The following is a 27,552-nucleotide window of genomic DNA, read 5'->3' on the forward strand; positions in this document are numbered from 1 at the left end:
CGCAGCCTGGGCCGGCCATGGTGCAGATCGTGACGGTGAAGACCAAGCCGTACGGCGACCAGAAACCCGGGACCAGCGGGCTGCGCAAACGGGTGACGGTCTTCCAGAGCAATGCCCACTACACCGAGAACTTCATCCAGAGCATCCTGGCCACCGTGCCGCCGGGCGAGCGGCAGGAGGCCACGCTGGTGGTGGGGGGAGACGGCCGGTTCTACATGAGGGACGCCATCCAGCTCATCGTCCGCATCGCCGCCGCCAACGGGGTAGGGCTGCGGGGGTGGTGGGGGATCGCTGGCGCTTTGCGTGGCCGTGGCGTGGAAGTAAAGCGGTGAATGACACGCGAGCTGACGCAGCTCAGCGGGGAGGACAGCTCGTGTTCCACGCAGGAAGAAATTAACTGGTAGTTTTGCCTCCCTTTGATACGTGCAGGAGCCACCAGGCTTCTGCAAGTGTGGAGGTGGGATGCGAATACAGCTTTCCTCCTGCTGCTTTTTCTTGCTTCGGGCCATAGTTGTGTTTTCCAGCTAATAGCACAAAACAGTGGTCTACGTGCTGGTGGTGAGGTGCGCTGGGTGGGGAGCAAACAGTTCATTCTGCCACGCCTGATTGTGTCTCGCTGCTGGAGACTTCATCCCTCTTGATTTGTCTTGGTCCTGTCACTTGGTTAGCCCAAGAGAAGCCCAGCAGGGAATGTGATGTTGGTAAGGATAGAGGTGCTGAAGCTGAATTTGCAAAGAATCATAGACTCATAGAATGGTTTAGGGTAGAAGGGACCTTAAAAATCATCTAGTTCCACTAGACCCAGAGGTTTTTCCCTCCATTTGGTCTTTTCCAAATGAGAAACATCCCCGTATCCTGACTCTTCCTCGTCAGCAGCAAGCTTTCTTCCTCACAGACCAAGGAGAGAGCTGAGAATGCTTGGTAGTTAGGGTCACGCATTACAGTAAAACCTTAGAGTTACCTATTTTGGCTTCCTCATGGCAATCAGGTGCCTCGATGCCTTTAAATGTAGTCTTAAGGAAAAAAAAAATTAATTTGACATCACTGCCTTCTTATGGCATAAAGAAGCAAATAACTGTTCCTTTTTAAGCCATGTAGAAATTTGTCTTTTGTGATTTGTGGTGGCTGGTCAATTTTCAGTCCGTGTCCCAGCACCAGCCTTGCTGTTTGCGTCTGTGGAAGTGGTGGATGGGGCAGCCTTTCCTGATGGGGAAAAGTGACAGACACTTTATTTATTTGTTCTAAGAAGGGTTTGGAGTTGAAATGTACAGCATTCACGCCTGACTGCAAGCACAGACAGCACCTAAGATCCCTATGAATAAACAGACTGGGAGACTTGTTCCCTGGGACAAAGCCTTAGTTTGTGCAGGTTTCTGGACGTGCACCCAGGGCCTGGTGGGATGTGGCAGCCTTCCAGGCACCGAGGAATTCTCCGTCATCTGTGTCTCAGCTCGATTCCAGAAGTGAGCAAGGGCCTGAAGGTAGACCATGCTAGGGCCTGATTAGGTGTCATCTTGGGAGGGCATCGAGGGCCAGTCACTGCTTGAATCCTCCGCCCTGATCGTGCAGACACTCGTGTACGTGCAGCGTTGCAGCACTGAGCTTTCTGCCCGAGCTGCAGAAGCAAGTCCCAAGGGGTGCGCTTGCTAATGGGCATTTGCCATGTAGAATTTTGTCCACGTGAATTCAAAGTGCTAGGACAGAATTGGCTCTAAAGCCAGAAAAATGTTCTGGAAAGGCAAGAAAGGAATGGAAGGTAGAGGGAAGAAAACAGGTGGAAGAGTATGTGGGTTAAGAGCCAAGACGCTAGTATATGAAGTGAGAAGTTTTACTTTAAAAGCTTTTCATTTGGAATCATTAATTTATAAAGTAAGATGATGGCCATGGCCTCAGACAAAAAATGTTAGACTACTTCAAGCAAAAATTTGGCAATATTGCATCATTACCAGTCATCTACGGACACAGGTTCTCTATACCTTTGTTGTAGCAGACAGAGGTAGTGGTATAGCCTTAGCCTTGTCAGAGTGCTGTAGAGTGCCATGACATTACCCCATTCCTTCCCCCCCAATATTCAGAGGGGACTGGCAAGTCAAAAGCACTGTAAAACCATAGACCTAAATATCTCCCTTAAAAAAGAGGAGGAAAAAGACCTCATAAGGAACCACTGAAGAGAAGAGCAAAATATGCCCCTAATTCTGTAATAAATGAACAGCAGGTAAAGCCTGAATAAGTGACTAGAAGGAGGAACGGTGAAGTGATCTGCAGAGTACAGAGCCATTGAGAACTTGGTACACAATTGGGGGCTAAGTTTGAGTGGCAGTGGCCTAAATAACACGGTGCAAATATTGCGTTGCCAAACTCAAGAACGGCAAAATTATCAGGTCCCAAGAAACAAGGTGACTAAAAAGAAAAAGTGTCTTTAGCAGATGCAGAATGCTAGTTTGTAATAAATTTCGATGTATCTGCTTTCATATTTTGAATGGTTAGGGGGTGCTTGCTTCATAGTTTTTCTCTGTAATTGCAAGTACTAGTTCCCTGATAGCTACCACAGTGTAGTTGAGTAAGAGCCTGTGAAAATCCTGTTTCTTCATAATAAATGTGAAGTAACTGGAAGTCACCTACCCTTCAAAGGGAAGGGTGAACTACTTCTGTTAACCAGTAAGAAAGCATACTACAGAACAGGGAACACGTGGTAGCTTTTTCCTGGAGACGGGTTTTGTCTGAGTGCTGGGGTTCTTTGGGAGGGGGGTGTGTGTGTCTCCTGATTCCAGCTGTCAGGTCTCAGAGAAAGACTCGGTCATCTCATGCTGAGAAATACGGAATAATATAGAGAATACTCCAGAGGTGGCTGCACTGCCCTGTCTGGACACAGGAGGACTGGTGTATAGGTATAGTAAGAATGTGGTAAAAATGAAAACAAGAAGTTTTAGCTTTTCTGGTTGCTTGATTGCCAAGGTATGTTATACCAGGCTGTATTCACTCATCTGAAGTCAGCCAGCCTGCCACCTGTCCCAAAGCAAGTGCTGGAAAACTGTATTTCTGGCCCTACGGAGTAAGAGGTGTTTGGATTAATAATTTAAAATTATGTGCTTTTAAGGTCTGGTTGAGTGGTTCTCTCGAGCCACAGGAGAAACCTGAGGACCACAGTTTATTATTGTTAGTTTTACAACGTAAAAGGAAAGGATGCTAAAGTGAGTTTTAGTTTTGTCACCATCTAGAATGGTTAATATATAACTAAGTACTTGTATTTGACTAGCAACAACTTAATTTGTAGTTGTGTGATTAAGGAGTGTTTATCCTATTTATAACTTTGTATTTATACAAGTAAACTAAAATAGAGATTGTTGGTTTTGCTGTTCTCAGTTGGCGTCCAGTGTAGCCTCCCTGCTTTGTTTTGGTCTGCTGTGCCAGGTTTCCTTGATGTTATTCCCACATAGTTAGTGAGTCTGGCTCTTTAATTACATGAATAAAAGCTCCTGTTGGAGCATCACCTTTCAGAGTAAAATTGTGGCTGCACAATAGTTTTATGTAAAAAGCATGCAAAAATTACAGAATTGAGGCTATAAATCTAGATCTGATCATATAGCTAGCAGCAGGTTGATCCACTAACATTGTCACCTGCTATGCAACAAATTTACTGTGCCCCTGGTTCCTTCTTAAATAAACAGATTTCAAAGTTGCTGCAAAGTAGCTACATTAAAGCAAATTGCTTGAAGGTGTTTTGAATGCCAGGCAGTGCTTTGCATGTTAAATACTAGCCTGGTTTTGTTTTACTGCTGCAGGACAAACAGTGCTTTTATTAGAAATACTGCTCTCTACCCTAGAAAGTTTGGTTTCCTGGCTTGGCTGCTCTGAAGCTTTTTCCCCACTCAATTATCCCAGGGAAACTGAGTGCTTCAACTCTGTTGCATTGCTCAGCAGCTCTTTATTTGCCACTGCTCTGCTTTTATAGCTCTGCTCCCTTTTGCTTTGTGCTGTTCTGCCATAGTGCTGCTGAGCCCATAATAAGCAGTATGGTGTAGTGCAGGCCTGAAAAGCCACGTTCTGGTCCTGGCTCGAGTGTGGCCACGTTCCCAGCCTCAGCATCCAAGCTATGGAAGGGGCATAGTGGGACCAGTACATCTGTGATCTGCTTTGGGTCTACTGATGGGAAGTGTTCATTATTGCTCACCCATATCTCAGCCTTACTTGTTTTTCTTATGTAACCAACCTCTCCAATGTAACCAACATCTGCTTGTTTCTGTCTCTGCGCAACACTGCAGTCAGCTTTAGCCTTGTTGATTTACAGACCTTCATCCATTCAGCAATTGGTGTCGTTATCCTGAAGAACAGACTCCCTCAGTCTTCAGGGTCAGATCTGCCCTTTAAGTAAAAGCTCCTGGTATTAAAACTATCAAACTAAAGTGATCATAAAGTTCTTCCAAAAAGCAATGCCTGTGTACCAGAATCAGATGCAGTGATGCTAGATCCTACAAGCCATTAAGAAAAATCTCAATTTCTGGTCTTTCTTATGTTACTTTTTTTTTTTCTCAGAAGCAGAAGGGGAAATTGAGATCTGATATGTGAAGTAAGAAAAGAGATACCATTTGTGCCATGAGCATTCCTGGGCAGATATATCCTGGCTTCAGATCATTGTGGATTTTAGAAGACAACCACGCATGCAGCAGCTCTTACCTATTGGAGGCTGCTTTTACACTGGCTTAGCTTCTTTTTGCCTGTAAAGTTAATTGGCTTATATCAGTTTACAATTGGAGGTTATTAAGGCAGTGGTCAGCTTGTCTGGTTTCAGTGCCTTTTGGAATTTTAAACTCTACGATAATGAAACTCCAGCTCATGGGAAGTGCTAAGGTGCTTTGCAGCTAATCTCTACAAATCCAGCAGACAGAGAGTTGAAATTCATACTAACAGGGGTTTAACTGTAATCTCCTGGAACAATGACTCTGTATAACCAGAAACCTCAGCTCTGGCTGTGCTGGTAGGGCAGCAGGACAGAGTCTAATGCCTTCTCTTTGTCAAGGCAAAGTTTAGAATAGGTGAGCTGGACTGAATAGGTGCTAACCATACGTCTTAAACCAAGACTGAGCTGCACCAGGATCAAGAAATGTGCTATGGTGGGTCCTTGCCATCCTGTCATGGTTCTCTCTGAACTAATGGATAATTAGTTCTGTTAATTCAGTTAATGCTTCAGATGAATAACTGGAACATATCTTAGAAGTAAAGAGAAAAAAACATAGGATATCAGTAAGAAGAAATGCAAAGAAAGATGCAGAGGCCGAAGTAATAAAATGTGAATGTAATATGTACATTTATAATCACAGTACAAGTTGCAGAGTAACATACTAAGCAGCAGTCTGATGAGTAGACCACAAAGACTGTTGGCCGTATCATCCAGTTAGCCAGAAAAAACGTCATTCCTAGATTTTTAAATAGGGTTGTTGTAAGTGAAACCCAGGAAGTAAAGTCACTGGAAACGTAAGTGCTGATCTGGGGTACCACCCCTCAGAGAGGATGCGGTCTGCTTGGGGGAGACTCCAGCAGGAATGGTCTGAGGTCTGGGAAATGGGGTCAGTGAGGAAGGGATGAAAGAGTCTGCTTAGCCTAGAGATGGGGAAGCATGCTGGCAGTCTGCAAACTTCTGCAATGATGCTGCGGGGAGGGAGGTAACAAATTGTTCTCTGGCCTGCTGGGGATAGGGAAAGAATTAATATTGCAACAGCGGAGGTTTAGGTTAGACATTAGAAAGCATTTTGGAAGCTTAAGGCTAATGAAAGGAGTGCGTTGCCTGGGGAGGTTGTTGAATCTCTGCCTGGGAAAACCTCTAATGAGAATGGTTTGGGTAGGGTTGACCCTGCCTAGGGCAGGGTCTCGGTGACCTCTCCACAGCCCTTCCAGCCCTCTTTCCTGCTGCCGTACTTCAGCTGCTTTTTACTCCTGGGCCCACAGATGAAGCTTCTCTAGCACATGCTAGTAAGTCTGTGAGAAAATGCTCATGTATGTCTTCTCCTCTCCCCTTCTATCCGTGCAGTTCCCTGCCATGTACAGCCACCTCCCTGTCACGTATGCATACTGTGGGTTACTAGCTTGCTGCCAGGCAGTGGCTTGGTGCTATACACCTCCAACAAGAGCTTCTATCCCTAATCCTGCAAGGTTTAACCAGACATGCCTCTGCTCCTCATGCTGGTATCTAGCTGAGCCAGCCAGTGCTCTCCCTCCCCTCTACAAGGTTGTCTGCATTTTATAATTCTGCGTTTCTTGGGTTCAGGTGCTGGTTTCTGTGAGGACCCAGGGACAGGGGCTCTCTCCCGGCAGGCTGGGGCCAGGAATCCCAGAGCTCTCCTGGGTCTGTTCGAGGTAAACCAGCTGGAATCCCTCTCCCGTCACCCAGTGCAGGGGCAGGACAGCAAATGCCAGGGCAGTCCAAGGTAACAGGCAGATTTGGGTGTGCTTTGAAGATCTGACCTTTGAACAGAAAGTTTCTCAATCTTGGTTGCTGGTGTGTACTTCTCCCCTGGCAAAGGGAGGATCATCCCCTGCTGGTGTGACAAACCTGGAGCCCATGGCGGTATCTGTAGCAGCTCTGCAGACGGTGGTTTCATCCCTGGCCCTGCAGAGCCCTTTGCCACCCATCTAGCTTGTCTCTTAATTTTAACTGGTTTGCAATGTAAGTACAGAACAATGCGTTTTAATCCTGGAGTGACTCACATGTATGTGGTCGCATCATCTATGTGCACTTGTGCTGTCGAGATGGTGCCAGATATTTTGCTTCTCTGGAATCTCTACAGCAAATTCAAAACCTAGATTTTTAATTAACTCTTATGGAAACAGAGTTTTGCAGTTGGAGCAGCACTCTTGCATGACTAATAGGCTTGCAGTTGGTCTATTTATTTTACTTTGGCTCCATTTGTCTTGGCATTGCCAAATGTCACACACAGTAGTGGCTGCCTGGACCAGACTTGTGCTCGGGCAGAAAGTGCATGGTTTTGGCAGCTGAACAGCAGGTTTGTTCAGGGCCGTTGGCACCCTCTTACGGTGAATGTGCAGGCAGCAGTGCAGGGACTAGAACTTTTCTGTGCGCAGGAGCTAGGGAAACGTGTTTTCTGTTTTGAAGCAGAGTCACAAAATAAGTGCAAAATACCTGATTTGACTCCATTTGTTACCTGGAGTTTCATGCAGTGTAACTTTTATTAATCACAGAAAAAAGAGCAGGAGGGTAATGTCCACTGAATGGGGAGAGAGAAATGTGAGAGAGAAGAATGGGAAAAAGCTGAAAGGAGAGGAGAGGGGGCTGCTCATGGAGGAGAGGGCATCACGAACATCAGAGAAGCCTGACCCAAGGGTCTTTGCAAGGGGATGAGAAAAGAGGATTACTGTTCAGTGTGGCTTTTGCACAGTGGGTTTTCCCTCCCCCAACTATTTTGCTTGCCTAAATGTCAAAATAGAAGATTGTAGCTCAGAGGAAGGCTGTGCTGAGGATGGGTTAGTGTCAGAGTGGGAGACTGGGAGAGCCCGGCTGCCTGGTCCCAGGCTTGGGGAGGGCTCCAGACAGTCATGGTCCTGAGTGGGTGGGATGAGGGAAGATGTCAGAGCTCACGCAGGGGGAGCAGGGATGGGACAGGGACCAGCAGTATCGGGCCAAGGGAGGAACTGCATGCTCTGCAATGTTTTACGGAAGTTTAAGTTCTCTCAAAATAGTCTTGTTTGTCTTTTTATCATTAACCAAAGTCAACAGTTAGTTCATAGTTTTAACAATGTTCTTGCATGTCTGAAGTGCAAGGCAGTAAAAGGGGACCCAAGCTAGCAAATGTCCCTGCCTGGGGCAGATCAGCTGTTTGGAGGGAGAAACACCCTCACCAGCCTCTGACCGCCATGAAGGATAAGAAACCTAGGAAATCTGACCACAAGGAAGAGTTAAGGAGGTTGGGGTTGTTTAGTGTAGCAAAGAGAGGGCACTCAGAGTCTGTATGCTAAAGGATTTTTTTTAATGTGTGCAAAGTTGTCTGGAAGAGGATTATGATCAGTTTGTTTTCTGTGTCGGCTCAGGAGGACTTAAACCGCAGTGAGGAAGATGTACAGCAGATTGTAGGAAAACATTTCTAACTGCAAGGCGAATTATGCACTGGCACGTCTTACCTGGAGAAAAAGATTTCAAGAACAAGTTGTATCCGCTTTCGGGAGGATGCCCTAGGTGTCTTTGGTCCTGCACCAGTTCTGGGGAGGGAGCAGATGACCTGCTGAATTCCTTCCCAGCCTATAAGTGATCTATAATGATCACAGTCATCCAAGCAAAGCCTCCTGGATCACGGATCAAATGACCCTTCCCCAATCTCTGCTCCAGTTCTTAAGGTGGTCAGGATACATCTTTGGTCAGCTTTTTTCACCTCTGAATCTTCTGACAACGGTGTGATCACTGACCTCTGTACCAGTCCTGGTTGACCAATTACTGGTGATGTAGTTTATTCCAAATAGTGACACACATGTTGCAGGAAAGCCCTGGGACCACATCGGCACCCCAAAGGTGGGCTTGGTGTATCTGTTCCCTATGCTTTATATGTAGTATTTTATATTTCGTTTGATAGGATGTGCTTCATTTTATGTACGTAAGCATGGCACTAATGACCAACACCTTCCTCCCCAGCTTAATTTAGTTTGATTCCTCTGTCTAGTACATGCGCACTTAATTATACACACAAGTTCCTAACCCTGTGTAGGCCTTTTCCCTGCCAGTAAGTCCATGTGAATCTCCTCCATTCAGCCTCTGGAGCTGGTAGGTGGCCTGTGCCCTCCTCCTGTCACTTAATGCCACGGCATTTCGCAGGGCAGTAAGTTTATCTAGCTGGGAAAAAGAAGGAAAGAGCTTGCTTAGGCCTTTTCTTGCCAGGGGACTGTCTGGTGCGAGGCTCCCTGTAGCTCATTTTGGAAGCTAGATTTTGTTTTCTGTGCCACTAGAGGGAAACCTGTGCCTTTGCATGAAAGTAAAGGGCATCTCAGCTGCAGGATGCTGAAATAGCATGGATGTATAAAATAGAAGCCAATTGTTTCTAGCTGCATAACCCAGGCAATCTCACTGTTGGTGTAAAATATGTATTGTCCTAGTTCTGCTATACTCATGCTTCAGAGTGGTTTGGTGGGGAAAAGAGAGGAATTAAGGAATTAAATTATGAGCCCATGCGAAATAAATTGCGTCTGGGGCACTGAGACAGAGGGCTCTGGTTGGACCAGGCAACTTGGTTCACATGTGGTCTGTTCAGGCCAGCGCCCTGCAATGTCCCGGCCTTTGTCTAAGCCAGCACTCGCCCTTTGGGCACACCAGGGTACATGGCTGTGTGGGGCAGCAGCCTTCGGGATTCCTGCAGAACCTGAATTAAATTCCCCTTCTTCGGGAATTAAATCTGCCCCCTAGGGAGTAGAGTCGAGAGCTCGCCTGGCTCCTCGGCTCCCTCACAGGACCTGGCTGATGCCTTTGCAGAAGGTCAGGTAGAGCCTTTGTCTCTAAAGAGGTTATTCTGCCTTCAGTTATGAGGTTTCCCCTCAGTCTCGTACAAATTATCCAGCTCAATTTTAACGTACTGATGAATATAACCCCTTGGAAGAAAATCTGTCAGTTTTTGGAGCAATGACAGAATCAGCACCTCAGGAAACAGCCTTCATAAACTGTCACAATTCAGCTGTGAACACATCTCCTTTCCCCCCCCTGCTTTTTAATAACCGGATAAACTGAGTCATTACTGAGTTTATGTTCTTTAATTGCTCCAGTATTATCTATAAATTGTTTCCAGCAGCTTGGACTGTGATTTCAATCTAGCGTTCAAAGTTACCTTCCCCGTGTTCAGGAAGATGATGCTTCATAGAAGTTTCTTGGTATCTGGGTCTCTTCTGTATGTGTTAAGGCTGCTCCAAAATGAATAGCTTTATCACATGCAGTTTTCCAAAACATTTGATAGTTTTTTGTGGTTTTAGTAACTCTGGGTGCATATACTGCCCTTGCTGAGACTTGTGTGGGTATTAAGTTGAAACTATTGCTCTTGTGGCTTTTTAGCTACTCTGGGTTTTCTTAGTCCAACAAAGGCTGCGGCCCACTATTCATCATGGATAATGTCCCTGTGTTTGAGAGGGACCCCACGGAGCAGTCAGGCTGTCAAAGCAGGGTTTGTATGAGCAAAGTGTAGGTAACAGATCTGTCACCTTCCATTTTAAGAGTGACCTTTAACTCACCAGTCTTTGCAAAATAACTCCGGCAGAACACGGCCATGCCCACTGGAGGCTTACCTCCTGGGGACCCACTGCCCCGGGGAGCGGCATGACGGCCGGCCCTGGCCAGCGGCTTGGTGCTGCTGTGCAGATCTGCTTGGCTGGCGAAAATGCTGGGCTCTGTGCCGGGGCAGCATATCGGTGCATCCAAGCAGAGAGCTGAGCTCCTCACCACCGCCCCTGTCGCCCCTGCCCCAAGGGAGAACCGGATGGATTGCTGGTGCTGGGCTCTGGTGGGTGACAGCACAGAATGGCAAGGAGCTGTGCCTGTGGAGAACAGAAGATGATAAAGAAGACAAAAATCCCCTTTTCCCAGCTGTTTCAGTGAGGGACGGCAGTGTGGAATTGTGTATTCTCCGTGACATTGATCCTCCACAACAAGTGCAAGAAAACGTCTTCAGTTACAGGAACCACATTCAGCTCAAGGTTCAAGGAGCTATTTTTGGGTGCTCAACAACTTCACTGAACTTCTGTCTAATAGGTGGGCCATTGCTGGTGTCAAGATTGATTTTTGTATTTTGGCATAATTTACTTTTTAAATGTGTTTGTATGAAAAAAGAACATGGAAGACGCTCCTCTGCCTCTGTTGACCATGCCAACAACTCCTTACACCGATCAGAAACCAGGAACCAGTGGATTACGGAAGAAGACCTTTTATTTTGAATCCAAGATGAACTATTTGCAGAATTTTATCCAGAGTATATTTTTTTCCATAGACCTAAGAGATCGACAAGGATCTTCTATGGTAGTTGGAGGTGATGGGAGATACCTTAATAAGTCTGCAGTGGAACTGATAGTCCAAATGGCTGCTGCCAACGGGGTTGGTAAATGTTAAATGACTAAATTCCTGTAATTGTGTAGCTGATAAATGCAGAAAACTATAATAAATTAGCCACTATGAGATTTAATTTCCCCATAGGTTTTATTCAACTGCTAATAGTTAGCTTTTTAATGGCAAATCAGATTGGTAATACTGAAATTGCCATTTATTCACTTTTAAGGGATGCAGTTGGATAGAAGTATGTGGGAATACACATGCAGCAGAGAAAGTAAATACTGCTTGGGTTTTGTGTGTTCTTGTTTTGTATTTTGACATGCCACAAGCTATTGGCACCTGTGGATTTCATAGTCTCTCCATCAGATCATAAAACGCTGATCTTGTTCAGAAGCAAAGTAACTGGTAGAGCTTGCTGTTCAATGGCAGCTCGGCAGAAGCTCTTTCAGCATTGCTCTGAGCTACTTAGCAAATGAAAAGGCAAAACATGGTTGTGTGTCTCTCGACAGGTATAAGTTGCGGCTATGTGATAAGTACTCCGGGAGCCCTTTGAAAGTTGAAATAAGATGAGAGTTAGCAAGTGAGTGGCGACCTTTACAGTGATCTCCGATTGTGCTGGAAATCTGTATTTTGGAAGCAGAACAGAAGGATTGTCTGTTTGCAGTAGAGCATGGTTCGTGCACTGCGAGACTCTTGGGCACTGGGGTTTTGTCGTTATTTCCTTCTGCTTTTTAAGAAGAGAAGACACCGCTGTCTGTTTTGTATCTCTTAGTGCAGAGCAAACTATGCTAAGAGACCTGGCTCTTTGGAAATTGTTTGACAGAAAAGCTTATCAGATCACAACAGGGTAATTAATAGTGAACGGGAGAATAGCAGGAGAGAACTTTTTTTTTTTTTTTTAAATCAACATATTTTCCATCTTGGGGAAAAAAAATCCTTTGACATTGCAAATTAATATATTTCTCTTAAGTCAGTGTATGGGCTGAGCAGAAGATCTGGAAAATGTCCACAAAGAGCCAGGTCTGCTGCTTGGACTGCTTGTCACTAGGACACATTTTCTGCTGGTAAAGGTGATATTAGATCGATCTTCACCAGCTGAGACTTCGCATGCATTTCTTTCCATCAGTGTGGCCCATGTGTGGCTAAAATGTAGTCTTGCTGCTGGTTTTGATATTTTTCATTAATTGTTTTTATACGGTCTGGCTAATACCTGTGACTATCAGCATTATGCTCATCTTGCTCTACAGAATGGAAGGGATGAGTCCAAGGATGTTTTCAAATATAAAAAACCACGAGGAGGGCATGCATATCGTGTTTTGAGCGTGCGAAAATCTCTTTGTTGGTGTGTGGCAAAGACTGGTACTGTTACCTCTACAAATGTGGGATCAGCAGGATTTCCAAATTCCGCCAAGCGTACTTGCTGTGTCGGTAGCATCACATGGCATGTTCCAAATGATGATTATTTGGTTAAAGGAAGTGACCGAAGTAATTTGTCCCCTTAACCTGACTTGCATAAATAGAAGTGTCTGTATTCAGAGACAGAAATTGTAGCACAGTATATGGGACTGATGCATCTTGTGATACATCTCTGTTACAGAAAGAGGACTGGAAGGGTGTGCTCATGACACGATGGAGCTGTCGACACCAGCTTCCTTGGCCTGGAAAACACATTTTTGGTGTGAAAGCATCAGCCCACATTGCTGGGAGGAGGAGGGGGGCTGGAGGAGGTCTCCTTTATTACCTGTGTGGATCTTAGTGGGGCTTTCAGTAAAACTGGGGTGGAAATGATGCCTGGATTGCTTTGAAGTGCTGTAACCCAGAATTGCCACACAAAGTGGGTCCGTTTGTGAATGGGTCTGTTTTGAACATTCTGTGAAAGGTATTTCTGCATCGTTACCCCCTTAGTTTTTCTCATAAGAAATTCCAGAGAATTAAAAAAGATTTAAGTGTAAGTTGCTCAGCATGCTGCCGCACTGAGCAACCTTTTCCAGTAGTTACCACAAAGGATTTAGCATTGGTTGGGTGGGGAATGACAGCTGAAAGCCAAGGAGGACGCCAAATCAGAGAGCAGCTTGTATGGAGACAGGTTTTAGCTTCTTTTCCTTCCTCACTGTGGGAGCAGCAGTGCACATGCAAAAGCTGCAGTTCAAGTGTGTGGGGAGGGCAGGTTGGGTAAGGACAACGGATCTGATGTGCTCACCCAGCTCTCCTGCAGCTGTTGCGTGGTTTAGGGGTAAAAAATCCCTTGTTTTGGTGGTTCTCTGCAGCATCCCTTGAGCTGCACGCGAGGCCTGGCAGAGCACCGATGCAGAGGGGTGTTGTGGCTGAATATGACCCTCAAAGGGAAGCTGGGAAACAAAAGATGAAGTTTTAGAGAGGAGCTTCCTGGAGACTGCATTAATTATCGGTGAAACTGGAGGAGCAAGGCTTGGAGGCTGGAATAAAACACGAGACAAGGTGTGCTAGCTTGGACTGAGACTGGGGGAAAAAGGAAAACCCATGTAGGTTGGACTACTTCAAATTAAATGTATGGTGTAATAAAGTAGTGCAATCAGCCTGGTAGACAGGTGCTGTGAGGGCTATGATATTAGCTACTATGGCCAACTGAAAGAAGAGCATTCACTTTGGGTTTATAAACTGCTGTTTCACATTTATGCTCGTTGTTTGGTAGAGGTGAAGTTCTTTTAGCAGCGCTTTGCTTGCCCAGCCGGTCTGTGACAGCTGTAGCATGTAATAACTGATCGGCAGCGGAGCTGGGGCTTAGCACCAGGCAGTGCTGCGGCAGAGGAATCGCAGTCATCCAGTGCCCTTGGCTTAGCACCGAACATGGACCTTCAGTCTGGGAACGCTGCCTTTTGTTTTCTGGTTTATCTTGTGTTTGAATGAAATTCCTCCTCTTTTCTCAGTCGTATACAGGGTCTAATCTCCTCAGTTGACGGGGAGTAGTCTGGTATTTTTTTAAATCTCTGTCACCTCATTTTGGGGGCTATGGTAAGGAGCAGAAAATTTTTCATCTTCTGTTTTATTACGTGAACTCCAGCAACTGGATCCTGATTACCTTGTATTGCTTAGCAAATTGGTCTGGATTTAATCTCAGTGATATTACTAAATTTATGGGAAGGAGGTGTGTTACCCACTGTGAGTAAGAATCTCCAGCTGGTCCCATGGGAGCAGTGATGATGTTCGATTTTTGTTTTGTTTTGGCTTCTCTCAGTTCCATTGTGTCTTTTGAAAGCAAAGTTCGAGACCATAGCCAAAGGGTTTATTTGGTTTGGGGGTTTGTTTTTTGGTTTTTTTGGGGGGTTTTTTTGGTTGTTGTTTAGATGCCTCTGGAAAGCTCAGCTCTTCGGTGCAAGCTGCCATTTCCATCTGAGCTGCAGCATTCATAAAGGAAAATGCTAAAAAGGCATAACAGCGTGGGGTCAGATGCTGACCTTCACTGTACACAGTGGAGAGCTGCGGCAGCCTCCCAGGAACAAGCTGTTCGCTTTCAGAGAAGCAATATCTCCGCCATCAGCACACCTCCTGGGGGCTCTGGTGTACCTGTCGCCAGCGTTTGGGGTTTTGGCAATTTTGCTGGTTTTAGGATTTAGGACTCACAGTGGTTTGTTTTGCTCTTTAATTTTCAGATTGGCCGCTTGGTCATCGGGCAGAACGGCATTCTCTCCACCCCAGCCGTGTCCTGCATCATCAGGAAAATCAAAGCCATTGGTGGCATCATTCTGACAGCCAGCCACAACCCCGGTGGGCCCAATGGGGATTTTGGCATTAAATTCAATACTGCCAATGGAGGTAAGGTTGCTTGGTTTGTTTTGATTTGCTTTGTTCCTGTTTGGCCGCTTCTTGCGTTGACCCTGAGGAACCTAATTTAACTGTCTTAATATCACAGAGGTTCAGTGCCCTGAGCAGTGGGTTTCCCTAAACGGAGCAAGTGATTGACCTGGTCCCTCATACCCTGATATTCCTCTCTAAAGGAGGTATTCCCAGCCCCAGGTCTTTTGCTGTACTTCTGAAGTGCACTTCTCTTGCAGTCTGATTCTTTCCCCCTTGACCATTTTATCTTGCAGGTCCTGCTCCTGAAGGTATCACGGACAAAATTTTCCAAATCAGCAAGAAGATTGAAGAGTATGCAATCTGCCCAGATCTCCAGGTGGACCTGAGCACCATTGGTAAACAGCAGTTTGACTTGGAGAACAAATTTAAACCATTTACAGGTAAACAACTGTTCTTCCTCTTGGAAAGTTTCCTTTCCGGTGGAGTGAGTGTGGACGTGCCATGAACGGGCAGGGACATTTGGTGTTTCTGAAGGAGACGTGGCCATTCTGAAATCTCCTTCTCATCTTGTTGGATAAGCCAAGCAACGGCATCACTCCCTGGCAATTTTTAATTTTTTTCTTTGGCCTACATCCCACCTTGTGTAGATACTTTGATTATATAATCGTTTCTGTCCTACAAAAGGTTGTACTTCAGTAGGTAAATCTGATCCATCAAGCTTCACTAAAATCAGAGGCTGTTTTGTCTGTAAGGCTACCAGTAACATGTACTTGCGAAACAGACAACTCTGCAGTTACAGTGCTTTTTTCCTGATTAAAAATTATAGTGTCTAATAATCTTTGTAGCAGTTGGGGTTTTTTTTCCTTTGGTTGCCCATATAAAAGCTCTTCCTGTGAGTGGGAAAGCCATTGCATTTCACACATGACTTTTGCCAATTAGCAGCAAAATACAAAAATACGTTAAAAAAAGACTTTTGAAAAACACTTACTGCCAGTATTTTTTTACCATCTCCTGGTGAACTGTGCTTGTAATTAAAAAAAAAAAAAATTAAATCAAAAGATTATAAAAGTTGGTATTTCTCTCAGTCCCCATTTCTGCATAGTGGGATTTTTATTTTAATGTGGTTTTCATGGCTATGTCTTTATATGGCCTGTTAGTTGCAAAGGTGCAACTTTTTCAAACTATTAGGTGCACAGTTCCCATTGACTTTGGAAATTGGAGATCTGGTTTTAAATATATATATACATATAGGGGATTTCTTCCCTTTTCCTTTAATCCCACTCTTCAGGTAAGCGCAGTGGGACTGAGCCCTCTGGAAAGAAGTCCAGGGAGGCTTTGCTGTTTGTCTTAAGGATTTTGTTGGTCCGTTTGGTCTGCAACCCAATTAGCGGTGACAGCCTGTAATTAAATTCTTAATGTAGGACCATTATTGTCTCTATGAAATGATTCTATGGGATGTTTAAAGGCTTTATGCTGAGCCCTGGCCCTTTGCACGAAGGGCTGTCAGCAGACTGACACGTGTAGCAAAACCACATTTCTGCAAAGATTTCAGGCTCTGAGAGTTGGTCTCTATTTACTTTTTTGTCCCCAGTGGAAATTGTGGACTCGGTAGAAGCTTATGCGAATATGCTGAGGAACATCTTTGACTTCAATGCATTAAAGGAACTGCTTTCGGGGAAGAACCACCTCAAGATTCGCATAGATGCCATGCATGGAGGTACGGGTGGACTTGGGTTTGTGGGATTGCGGGGCACCCGGTGTCCCTGGGGCTTTGCCACCTACTTCAGGGCGAAAACTTTTTTCTGGTGTTTATATCCATCATTTGTAAATTTGTTTCTTGTTTTGCAGTGCGTTGCATTTTTCTTTTTGCAATCGAATGTTTTATGGCTTTACGTTGTTTTCTTTTCTTAAATGTTTGGACTTGGGAAATGTTTGGGGTTTGGGAGGGATGCTGTGTGGTTCACACGTGTCAATCCACACCTGAGAGACAGACGAGATTAGCGCTGATGCTGCGATCTGAGCTGCCTGGCAGACTTTGCATCAGGCGATGTCCCATGGAGGTCGCAGCGGTTAGATAAAGGTCTGTCCCTAGACATTTGGTCCCAAAAATGGGACCATTGGACTGTTTTATATAATTTAATGTATATGCCAAGCTTGTGAATCTCTTCCAATAGACATTTTCAGGGGCTCACTAGCTTTCTTAGCATCTTGTTTTTCTTGTCTCCAGACCATTCCCATTCCTATACTCACTTATTTTTTATTGTCTACATTATTAGTGTTTGAGAGCAGTAAATCCTATTGTACTGCTGAATGTCTGTGAATCACACATGCGTTTTGTTCTGTTATATGGGGCTGTTGTACTAATTCCTTAGTGCGCTTGGTACATCAGCCCTTCACAGTGGGATCCTGGCTCATGCGCTGAGCCCCTGGTGTAGGCTTATCCTCACTTCTGAACCCATGAGTGGTCTCATTTATTTAGCGGGACAGCCCCTCAGCTGAAAAGTTTGCTTTGGCAAGAGCTGGTGTGTCTGGATGGATCAGGCTTAAGCACACCTATGTGCTGCTTGGGGCTACCATAAACCATATAAACTGACCCAATGTGAGCAGACCGGAGGCCTGGGTGGTTACGTGGCCAGTGCAGAGCTGCCTGAGGGCAGAGGCTGACTCTTTTCCTCTCCGTGTTTTGCGGTGATAGTTGTGGGCCCTTATGTGAAAAAGATCCTGTGCGAGGAGCTCGGAGCCCCAGCAAATTCAGCTGTGAACTGCACCCCGCTAGAGGACTTTGGTGGCCACCATCCCGACCCCAACTTAACCTATGCTGCTGACCTGGTCCAGACCATGAAGACGGGAGAGTACGACTTTGGAGCTGCCTTTGATGGAGATGGGGTAAATGGGCTGTTCTGTATTCACCCTCTAGTCAGTTGTGGGGGCGTGACTGCTCATCTGCTTTTAAGTAGAGGAGGACGAAGGTGAAGAGCTTTTTTCTCCCTCTGTCCCTTCTGTAACTGTGAATAGAAGTGAACCAATTGCTGCAGTTTGCCACCATGGCAATAGTTGGCTACTGTGTTAATAATGAAGCCCAAACTGTATTTAGGTAGCTTTAAAGGCTGTGAAAAATCAGCAGGAAGGTGAAACACTATGCAGGTGTGTTAACTTTTTCAAAACTCTTTATTTATTTCAGTGCAGTCAAAAATCTCTGAGTTGCTGGGTTTATAGGCTGTGCCTGCCAAGTAGAACAACTTCTGCCATTGCAGCCTTCTTGCACTAAGTGGGGATGAGAGCTGTTTCTCTTGTCTTCACCAGGATCGCAACATGATTCTTGGGAAACACGGCTTCTTTGTGAACCCCTCCGACTCCGTCGCCGTCATCGCTGCCAATATTTTCAGTATCCCTTATTTCCAGCAGACCGGAGTCCGTGGCTTTGCCCGGAGCATGCCCACCAGCGGGGCTCTTGATAGGTAGCATCTACCCCTGTGCGGTGGGAGAGGGGAGGGGAACCTTGCCAAGGAGGGGGACTGTCCCTTTTTTGTGGTTTAACACAACACATGTCTACAGTGGGGAGTGAGCGCATGGTCTGCCTGAAGGGTGAAGCAGTGCCAGGGCTGCTGTGGGCTGGGTGCCAGGAGAGGTAGTCAAGTTTAATGGATTAAATCCTGTTTGGGGACATGGCAGAGCTGGGCTCCGCTCTTGGCTCTTTCTCTTCTCTACAGATAAGCCCAAACAAATGATCCTCCCCACCCTCCCCTTTTTTTTTTTTTTTTGATAGTGATACTGTCTTTGTTAAGTGCTTTGAGATCTACACCTTAAGATTGCTTTAGAAGAGCTATGTGTTTATGTCTATTTTTTAGTTGCACATCCCACCCATTTCCCAAATGTTACATTGGGATGAAATAGAGGATTGCTGTACAAAGAAATGTTTGTTGTAAAAACCACAACAGTGGCATGACCTGCCTTCAGCGTTAGCCCAAAAGAGATGCTTGGTAGCAACTGATGCTCCTACTGCAGTATTTCACGTGGGAGCGCTAAGAGTCCGGCTGTGATGTGACTTAGAATTCTTGCCTTTGAAGGGTGGCCCATGCTACAAAGATTGCTTTGTATGAAACTCCAACTGGCTGGAAGTTCTTTGGAAACTTGATGGATGCAAACAAACTGTCTCTGTGTGGAGAGGAAAGTTTTGGTACAGGTAAGTCAGCATTCCTGATTGCACCAACGATGGTATTATTCCTCCTCTTAGTTCTTTATCGTGCTGGGTAGCTTGGGATTTATCTTTCATGTGTAGTTGTTAATGCTCCTAAAATAATAAAATAAAAAAGAAAGCTTTCAAGAATCACTGGTGGAAATGAACACAATGCTAAAAGTTTTGTCAGGCAAGAGCTAGTTCTCCTTTTGGTTATTTAGGAAGGCATATGTAGATATGCAGGAAGTTTAAGGGCCTCTTTACTAGCCCGGTCATTGAGTCTATGGGGATTAAGTGCAGTGTTAAATGTATTTTTCAACTCTTGGTGGCCAGGAAAACCTTCTAAATGTTTTCATTTCTGGGAAGAAATATGGTTTGGAGCATGCAGTTTTATTAGGGAAGGTTTCAGGTCACTATTAAATCTCTGAGCTTAATAGGGCCCTCATTTTCCTGTTCTAAAAACAAGGTATGATTTATAAAGTTTAAATTAACACTTGCCTTTGAACAGTCTAAGCAAGTTATTAGGTTACTGAGAAACAAAGTGAACATCTCAAGGAATTTACTAGGGGTGTGCACGTGACACAAAAACTATTATTTGTGCAGGGAAGTTAAAGTGAGCAGATTTTGCTCTGCATCGGAGTGCAATGCTCAAAACGCGCAGTGTTCCCGGGAGGCCTCAGCAGTTTCTGAGTTCTCCCATGGCACCTACCACATGGTTTTTAACGTCCTGACTGTGGAAATGGGACCTTCCCTGCACGCAAGAGGTCAGCACCTAAGTCATACACAAAGGCCGAGTTTTATCTGGTCTGAATTCTCCGTGAGATCTGTTTTTCCCATTCTCTGAAGAGCTCTGAAGACTGGGGGCAGCGGTAGGATATGCAAGGCACAGGGTCTTGAGGGAATTTAGGCTGGATGATTTCAGATTCAAACTTTGTGTGTTTCCATTCCACCACCCCATATTTCAGAAAAACATTTTAGCCTGAGTGTGGGTGTCTCACAGAGCAGGGATGGTCTTAAATCCCTAAATGCCTGAAATTAAGTGCTTTGTGGAACTGGGGTGCACAACTTAACATAAAAGGATTACCCCAGCTTTTCTGTAGCTGAGGAAGTGGCATCACAGACTCTGGTTGAAAGCGGTTTGCTGTGGGGCTGAAGGAGTCTTCAGTGGCAATATTTTCACAATCATATGCTATTCTGATACATGGGATCTGGCCTCAGGTTGGAAGGAAAGGGGAATTTCAGAAAATGTGGTATCTCTGTAAAGAAATCTCAAAGTAAATCGTGAGTAAAGAAAGATTTTTGGACTTTTGCCCTGAATGATTTCAGCATGCTTTAAGTTTATGTTCGAGACTTTGGCTAATGAGAGGGCACTGGCATTTCAGTAAATAAATAAAAACAAAAAGCAGCAAATGATTCATGGAACTGCTGATAGGAGATGGTCTCTAATGAGCAGCTCTAAAATTGTTTCCATCTTTTGTTGTATGATCAATGAGCTCATAGTTTCTCTCCATCCGCCAATAGGTAAGTGACTCTACATTACAAATAAAAGTGACTGATTCCATTTACAGCAGGGGCTGAGAAGAGAGGTTTGAGATTTTGGCCATGCAGTGCCATGTCTGAGTGGCCGGAGACTGAAGTGTTTTTAGGGGGGGACAGCTGAGAAAATTGCCCAGGAGTGTGGGACACCCCCTGCAACGCAAAGGGGGTTTGTCCATCTGGCAAATGCACTCTTAAGGAATGAAAAGGGGCAAGAAAGTTGTTTGATAGTAAGTTAATGAGGAGTTGTTTGGAGCCGGACAGAATGTGAGTGCTGAAGGGGAGAGAGGTGAAGGAGCGACCAAATAGACCCAGTAAAAATTGAAACAAACTGTGACCCGGTGGGACTGGAGTCCGGGAGCAATTAGAGTAATGCGACATGACAGAATTCCTGCTTGCTTTCTTGGGTATTTTATTCCAGCAATAAGTTGATACATCACATGGGACTTCTGTTTATTTAGCATTCCTCTCCATCACCTCTGTGCAGCTCTCTCTGCCATAAAGGACCGCGAGGATAATTTATCGCTGCGTCCACAATAGTGGGATTTGTGTAAAGCACCATGTAACCTGTGCCCCAGCCTTTTTCCCCAGGTGATTGCCCACTCTGTCAATTCATGAGAGGGTAAAATGGCAGCTCTGGACTGCTCTCTGCATCAGCAGGCATACCCTGGCTCCTTGGGATTTCATTAATTCACTAGCAGGCGTACCCTGGCTCCTTGGGATTTCATTAATACCTCTTTGGAGGTTTTCCAGAGCTCAAAGGATAAAACTCAGAAGTTGTGCATCTGTGGGGCACAGCGCCGAGCTCACAAGCCAGAAGCTTGGAGGCTGGGTTGGATGTATTCTGGGCTGCCATTTGATCCCTTGTTTAATTTAGGTGTTCAGGGTGCTGTCTGAGTTGCAACACCCTCTCGGGTTTCCCGAGGGCCTGGGTACTCTGCAGTCCCCGTCCAGTGTGCTCCCAGGGCAGGGCTGGGCTGGCGCTGATGGCTTCCTGCCCTCTGTCCAGTGCTTGCTCTGGAGGAATCCTCTTCTAGCCAAAACAGGGTCTTTTACAGACTTTCAGCGCCTGGTGCGTGGGAGCGAGAGCAGGCAGGAGGCTCTCTTCTGCTTTCTGCACGTGAACAAAGTCTCTCCTTGCGCTGCTGTTTGCCAGCCCCGGTGGCTGGTGCTGTCTGATTTTCAGTCGTTAGGGTTTGGCTTCCTCAGCGAGGGCTGACATTTTTCTTGGTGCTTAGCCAGAATATGTGCTGATCAGAGTATGCTGATTTGGCATGTGGTACGTGACAGCTGCTTGAAGAGGTTGATGTTAGTCCTTCCTGAGCTGTTCCCTTGCATTTGCCTTTTTTTTTTTTTTTTTTGATGACCTTTTTACTGTGCATTCCCCATTACTTCCTTGGGAACAGAATTAAGGATCTGTGAACAATGAGTGTGTGTGTGTTAAAAGGGGCCGAATGTTTTATTTGGGCAATAGCTAAAAGCAGATGATATCTTGAACCGTTTTAACAATACAGCAGGGATCGAGCTCATGAAATGCCTTCCATTTGTGAGGCTGTCCAGCTGCCAGTTGGATGGAGGAGAGAAGACAAGGTAGGGCTCTAGCACAGACTCTGGCGTGAAAGGAGGTGGGAAATGTGTTTCTGCTGTGGCTCTCTGCAGGCTCCGACCACATCCGTGAGAAGGACGGGCTATGGGCTGTCCTGGCTTGGCTGTCCATCCTGGCCACCCGCAAGCAGAGTGTGGAGGACATCATGAAGGATCACTGGCAGAAATATGGCAGGAACTTCTTCACCAGGTGGGGAAGGCGCTCCTGACGCCTCACACTTACCTCTGTCCTGTGTTCACCCCTCCAAGGTCGGAGCCCCAAGCGCCAATGGCACCAGTGTGTGCTACCGCAGTGCTGTTCCTGCCTCGTTACACTCGCTGGTTCTCTCCTGTTGCAGTAATTTAAAACTCCCTGAGCAGTTTGCTGCAGTGTGCAACATATCTGGCTTAAATAAAACAGTGGGTATTCACCTTAACCTTTCATGATGTCCAGTTTAGGATTTGTTATTCTAAATATAAATCTAGTAGGTATCAAAGTCTGCAAAGGTTGTACGTTTTATATAGGCAAGGTATCTCTTTTCTTTTAATGGAGATTTTTTTTATTGCAAGAGTCTTTTTTTTTTTTTTTTTTTTTTTGCAATTGGAACAGTATGTTTCCCGAGACCACAAATCACAAGTTAATTTGTAATAACTTCCATGATGGCAATGTCTTACTGAATGGATGCCCAGCTGCTAGGCCGTTATTTACCTGGTTGAGATTCTCTCCAGTCCCAAAATAATTTAAACTAGAGTAGACATGGAAGATGAAAAGGGAAGGAGTGGGAACACATAAACAAAGGTGAGAACACTGTCAGGAGTGAAAGCATAAGGCAGAAATCTTTCAGGTTGGAAGATCTACGTGAAAATTCTGTCTTAAATTGCCAAATGAAAGAACTTGACTTTTTCTTTTTTTTTTTCTTTTTTTTTTTTTTTTTTTTTCCCCACACCACAAAGCCAGCATACATCTGAGGCGCTTAAACCTATGGAAAAAATGCCAAATTCTAGCATAAAAAGTTAGTCTTTTAGCGCCAGAGGTATGTCTGCCTAGCAAGCTAAGAGCAATGGTAGGCAGGTTAGCAAGCCTGTGCGTGCTCCATCTAGCCTGCCCAGCAAATAAAAGTGGTGCAAATCGCGCTGGCAATCAGAGTACAAAGTCTGGGATCACCATGTGTGCTTCAGCCGCTCTCTGCTGCTTCTCTTACCCAGGTTAATGAGATCAAAGCTGGCACTGGTATGTTATCGTGTGCTGCAATCACACCTGCATTTGGCTGTGGGGACGCACAGGAGGATGTTCAGGCAAAATTGTTATCGGGAGGAACCTGTCGTGAGCCTGTCGGCAGAATTGGAATAAATTCCTTGCGGTCAGCGTTGTTGGAGGCTAAGCCCTCTGTCTCTGATACGCCTAGCGCAAGGCAGCACAATTTGTGCTTTCATCTCTCCTGACGCCTGCAATATGTTGCAGTGTATCCCACGGGTTTGTATTGGTTCATAGATATATTGCTGCAGAGATCCTCCACTTTTTTCTTCCTTCTCCTCCAGGAAGGGCGTAGAGAACATCTTATAGGGCAGACCGCAGTGTTTAAACAAGGGCATCACAAAACATTGCTACTCATTACAGCCTCCCCTTCCTAATCTTTGTTTTGTGGTGACTGGTTGTAGATATGACTATGAAGAGGTGGATGCAGATGCAGCTAACAAAATGATGAAGGATTTGGAGACTGTGATGTTTGACCGCTCCTTTGTGGGGAAGCAGTTATCATGTGGTGACAAAGTCTACACGGTTGAGAAAGCTGATAATTTTGAGTACAACGATCCCGTGGATGGAAGCATCTCCAGGAACCAGGTGGGCATAGCCTGACTTGGGCTGAACGTGACTTCAAAGGGGTGTTGCGCTGTGTGATTTGGGCTTAATCTTTGTCCGTTGCATTTGCATCTGCTTTAAAGTCAAACTTTAAGTTTGTCCCCTGGAGAATGTTTTCTGCCCTGTTTGCTGGTGGGATCCTGCCCTGAGTGAGGGAAACTGCTGCCTTGGAAAGGGAAGGGTTTGGAGACTGCTCCTGCCCCAGCAGGGCCCAGAGAAGGAGTAGAGCTTCCCTACAGCCACCCCAAAGGGGAATCACAGAATGGCTAGAGTTGGAACAGACCTTAAAGATCATCCAGTTCCAACCCTCCTGCCCTGGGCAGGGACACCTCCCCCCAGCCCAGGTTGCTCCAAGCCCCGTCCAACCTGGCCTTGAACACCTCCAGGGATGGGGCAGCCACAGCTTCTCAGGGCAACCTGCGCCAGGGGCTCACCACCCTCACAGTGAAAAATTTCTTCCTGATACCTAATCTAAATGTCCCCTCTTTCAGTTTAAAACCATTCCTCTTCATCCTAAGGCTCCCCTCCCTGATCAAGAGTCCGTCCCCATCTTTCCTGTAGCCCCTTTAGGGACTGGAAGGGGCTCTAAGGTCTCCCCGGAGCCTTCTCTTCTCCAGGCTGAACTCCCCAACTCTCCCAGCCTGTCCTCCCAGCAGAGGGGCTCCAGCCCTCGCAGCATCTCCGGCGCCTCCTCTAGACCCACTCCAACAGGTCCATGTCAGGAGTGATGGAGCTGAGCTGAGGGTGGTGGGTCAGTGGCTGAGAAACAGATGGTGCTGAATGAAGGGTTGAATCCCTGCTGCAGCCCAAGGCACAAACCCTCCTGTTCAGGTATCATCTTGTCTCTAGCAAATCCTCCCCAGATGCATTTGTCCCTGGGCTAACGGCGCTCCTTGTGTACTTGTCCCTGAGAGGGCGGGCAGAGAGCAGAGCGGCTGTGACGGGGGATTGAGTTCCAGGCTCCAGAAGTCACGGGGGTATTAAATACATGTGAGATGAGTAACCTGTCACCAGAGATTATTGAAATAAAAATGTCCTGTAGATAGATTGGTTTGACAACCAATGTGGAAGCATACTAAGTGGGAAGGAATAATGGAGAAATCCTGCGGGAATGATTGCCTTGCCTGCGGGGTGGCAGGAGCATTTTCTTTACGTCCTGTTTTTGTGGAAGAGCAGTGGGTGGGTAACGCTGTGCCTGGCAGAGAAATCAGTCCCTAGCTCTTGTTTCCAAGCAAGCGCTGGGGCGAGGGACCTTACAGCAGCAACATGCTTCCTGTTCAGGAGCTCTAGCAAGTTCTCCAGAGCGGGTTAGGAGGGACACTAGCTCCTCCAGGAGTGGGGAGAGGATAACAGGAACCTTCTGTGCCTCCCCGAAGAGGAGGAGGTCTGGGATTGTGCAGGTCAGACATAGCCACACTGGGTCTCATGGAAAATACCTTGGGTACCCAAGAGGCGCGTAGCTGAGAGGCTCTTCTCCTCCCCTTCTCCCTCACCAGGGCTTGCGGCTCATCTTCTCTGATGGCTCCCGCATTATCTTCAGACTAAGCGGTACTGGCAGTGCTGGAGCAACTGTGCGACTGTACATCGACAGCTATGAGAAAGATGCTCAGAAGATAAACGAAGACCCCCAGGTAAGTGTTGCATCTCCATCATGGCATTGCTGGCTCCCAACCTTCGAAAAAGCTTAAATCTTTGCTTAGTGCTGCTTTGCTTGCAGCTACGTGGAGGTGCTAGGTATTTTGGAAGCAAGGGATTTGGTATCTTTAATCCCAGTACAAATAGATGTATTAAAAAGCTCTGTGTGGAACAAGTGTTACTTATTCAGAATCCCCCACAGCTGTTCCTGCAATCGCACATTAGTTTTCCTGTTTATGTTCCATCTGTGGCTGGTTGCAGGTGTGGGAGGACACTGTGACATTCTAGCTGAAATGTTGCATCATTAGGGGTATAATGAGCTCACTCCTATACTGAATTTGGAAAATACTTGTTCAAAACAAACAAATGGGGGTAAAAGGAGGCAGGCGTATATAAGATGACACTGACTTGTGTGCTAAGTATAATGCACATTCTTTACAGCATCATTTTAAAATACTGTTGACCTCTCTTGTAGGCACGAGAGGAAAAGAATCCTCATTTTACATTCCTCAGCAAGGAGCCTTTGAGCTCTTTTTGCATAACTTAACTGTGCCATTATTGACAAAAAGGCTAAAAAACCCCCACATTCTGAGAGGCACAAACTAAACTTATGATTTAACTGTTGTGCGCTAGTGGTGCAACGGAGTTTGGAGTACGGCACACTGAGGGCGGCAGCAACACCACAGCTGCACTCGGGTTTTCCCCTCCGAACCTGCATGTGGTCGTAACGCTGCGTCCCTTGCTGCGCCCTTCCTCTTGCTGGTCCTGCAGCTCATGGCGTGAACCTGAAACAGTCCCTTGACCAGCAGTACTGAGGTCTGGGTGTCCCGGGCTGACACCAGACGCCTGCAAGGGAAGGTGCGATGTGCGTAGGCTGCGCGTGCCGCTCTGCTCCGTGGTTCTGAGCCATCTTCTTTCCTGTCTGCAGGTCATGTTGGCACCTCTCATTTCTATTGCACTGAAACTCTCACAGCTTCATGAAAGAACCGGCCGCACCGGTCCGACTGTCATAACATAAAGGCTTGGTCAGACTCTGCTGGAGTGCACACCACGTGAAGGAAGTCAGCCTCTCTCCCCTTTGATTGTCAAATCTGTCACTATAAAAAGAGGAATATTAATTTTATCGTTGTATTTAAGAACACTACTGAACTGCTAAGGATAGACAATAAACCCCAGCCCCTGTCAGCACTTTGTGTGCACACTGCTGTGCTGCTTTTCTGCGTCACACAGCACTGCTGGCAATTTGTGTATGGTGCTCATTAGCACAGCCTTTTGGTTTAGCATATGTACTTTTTTTTTTCTTAAACAAAAGGCTCTAGAAATAACAAAGAGAAGAAATTCTTCAATAATACAGAGGTTTTTTTCTATCTTTGAAACCTTCCTGGGAAAGAAGCACAAATACTTTATCCTTGTTAATACAGAGTCTTAAATGTGATGTCTCCGAATAAGCAATGGCTGTGTATTAAGGCTGAGTATTTTTTGCTTAGGTGGATTTTTTCCTTTCAAAACCAAATTATGTAAATTGACCTCCATTTGCCTTCTGTATAAGAAAAAACCCACAACAAACCCTCCACACAGAAATGAGCAATAACAAGCATTGCAAGATATTAAAGTGATATGAGCTACAATTACTGTTCAGTGCTCTTTTATTTTCCTACGTCATGATAGGGTCCCTTTTGAAGAATAAAAGATTGTTTTGATGAGCTCGTTTGGTTGAATGTGGATAGTAAGATCCTTGGAATAATCAGATTTGCAGGCATTAATGTGTAAAATCTTTATCCAAGGGCACAGAGAGGGTCACTTTGGAAACAGTTGTAGCTGTTCGATGTTAAGGCCCTGCCGCTGCACCTTCCTGCCCTTTTGCCAGAAGCCATCCCCTCGGAGCTGAGCCGTGTTCCTGCTCCCAGAGGTGACACCCTCCAACAATGGGAGGGACTCTGGAAAATAACCCCAGATAAATCC

At 45.8% G+C, this 27,552-nt stretch overlaps 1 protein-coding gene across 2 annotated transcripts; it reads left to right on the forward strand.

Annotated features, from left to right (window-relative positions):
- The first annotated feature begins 4 nt into the window (after positions 1–4).
- On the forward strand, positions 5–27,218 carry PGM1 (phosphoglucomutase 1). 2 transcript variants are annotated; one of them, XM_082484436.1, is made up of 11 exons: positions 5–263; positions 14,653–14,815; positions 15,091–15,237; positions 16,389–16,514; positions 17,493–17,683; positions 18,101–18,255; positions 18,865–18,980; positions 22,170–22,305; positions 23,754–23,937; positions 25,452–25,586; positions 26,519–27,218. In XM_082484436.1, the coding sequence occupies exons 1-11, from the start codon at positions 18–20 to the stop codon at positions 26,606–26,608; spliced, it is 1,689 nt and encodes a 562-aa protein (XP_082340562.1). In that variant the 5' UTR covers positions 5–17; the 3' UTR covers positions 26,609–27,218. The 2 variants fall into 2 exon arrangements, with proteins under 2 accessions (XP_082340562.1, XP_082340561.1); XM_082484435.1 differs by lacking the exon at positions 5–263 and adding an exon at positions 10,718–11,068.
- Positions 27,219–27,552: the final 334 nt, after the last annotated feature.

Source organism: Vanellus vanellus (assembly GCF_965231255.1).
Source record: "Vanellus vanellus genome assembly, chromosome: 5".
NCBI classification, from domain to species: domain Eukaryota; kingdom Metazoa; phylum Chordata; class Aves; order Charadriiformes; family Charadriidae; genus Vanellus; species Vanellus vanellus.

Bases quoted from the DNA above. Each gene is read 5' to 3' on its own strand.
- PGM1 (XM_082484435.1), top strand. From the start codon at position 10,811: ATGGAAGACGCTCCTCTGCCTCTGTTGACCATGCCAACAACTCCTTAC. The intron at 14,816-15,090 runs GTAAGGTTGCTT...TTTATCTTGCAG, and splicing joins ATTCAATACTGCCAATGGAG to GTCCTGCTCCTGAAGGTATC. The intron at 17,684-18,100 runs GTAAATGGGCTG...TGTCTTCACCAG, and splicing joins CTGCCTTTGATGGAGATGGG to GATCGCAACATGATTCTTGG.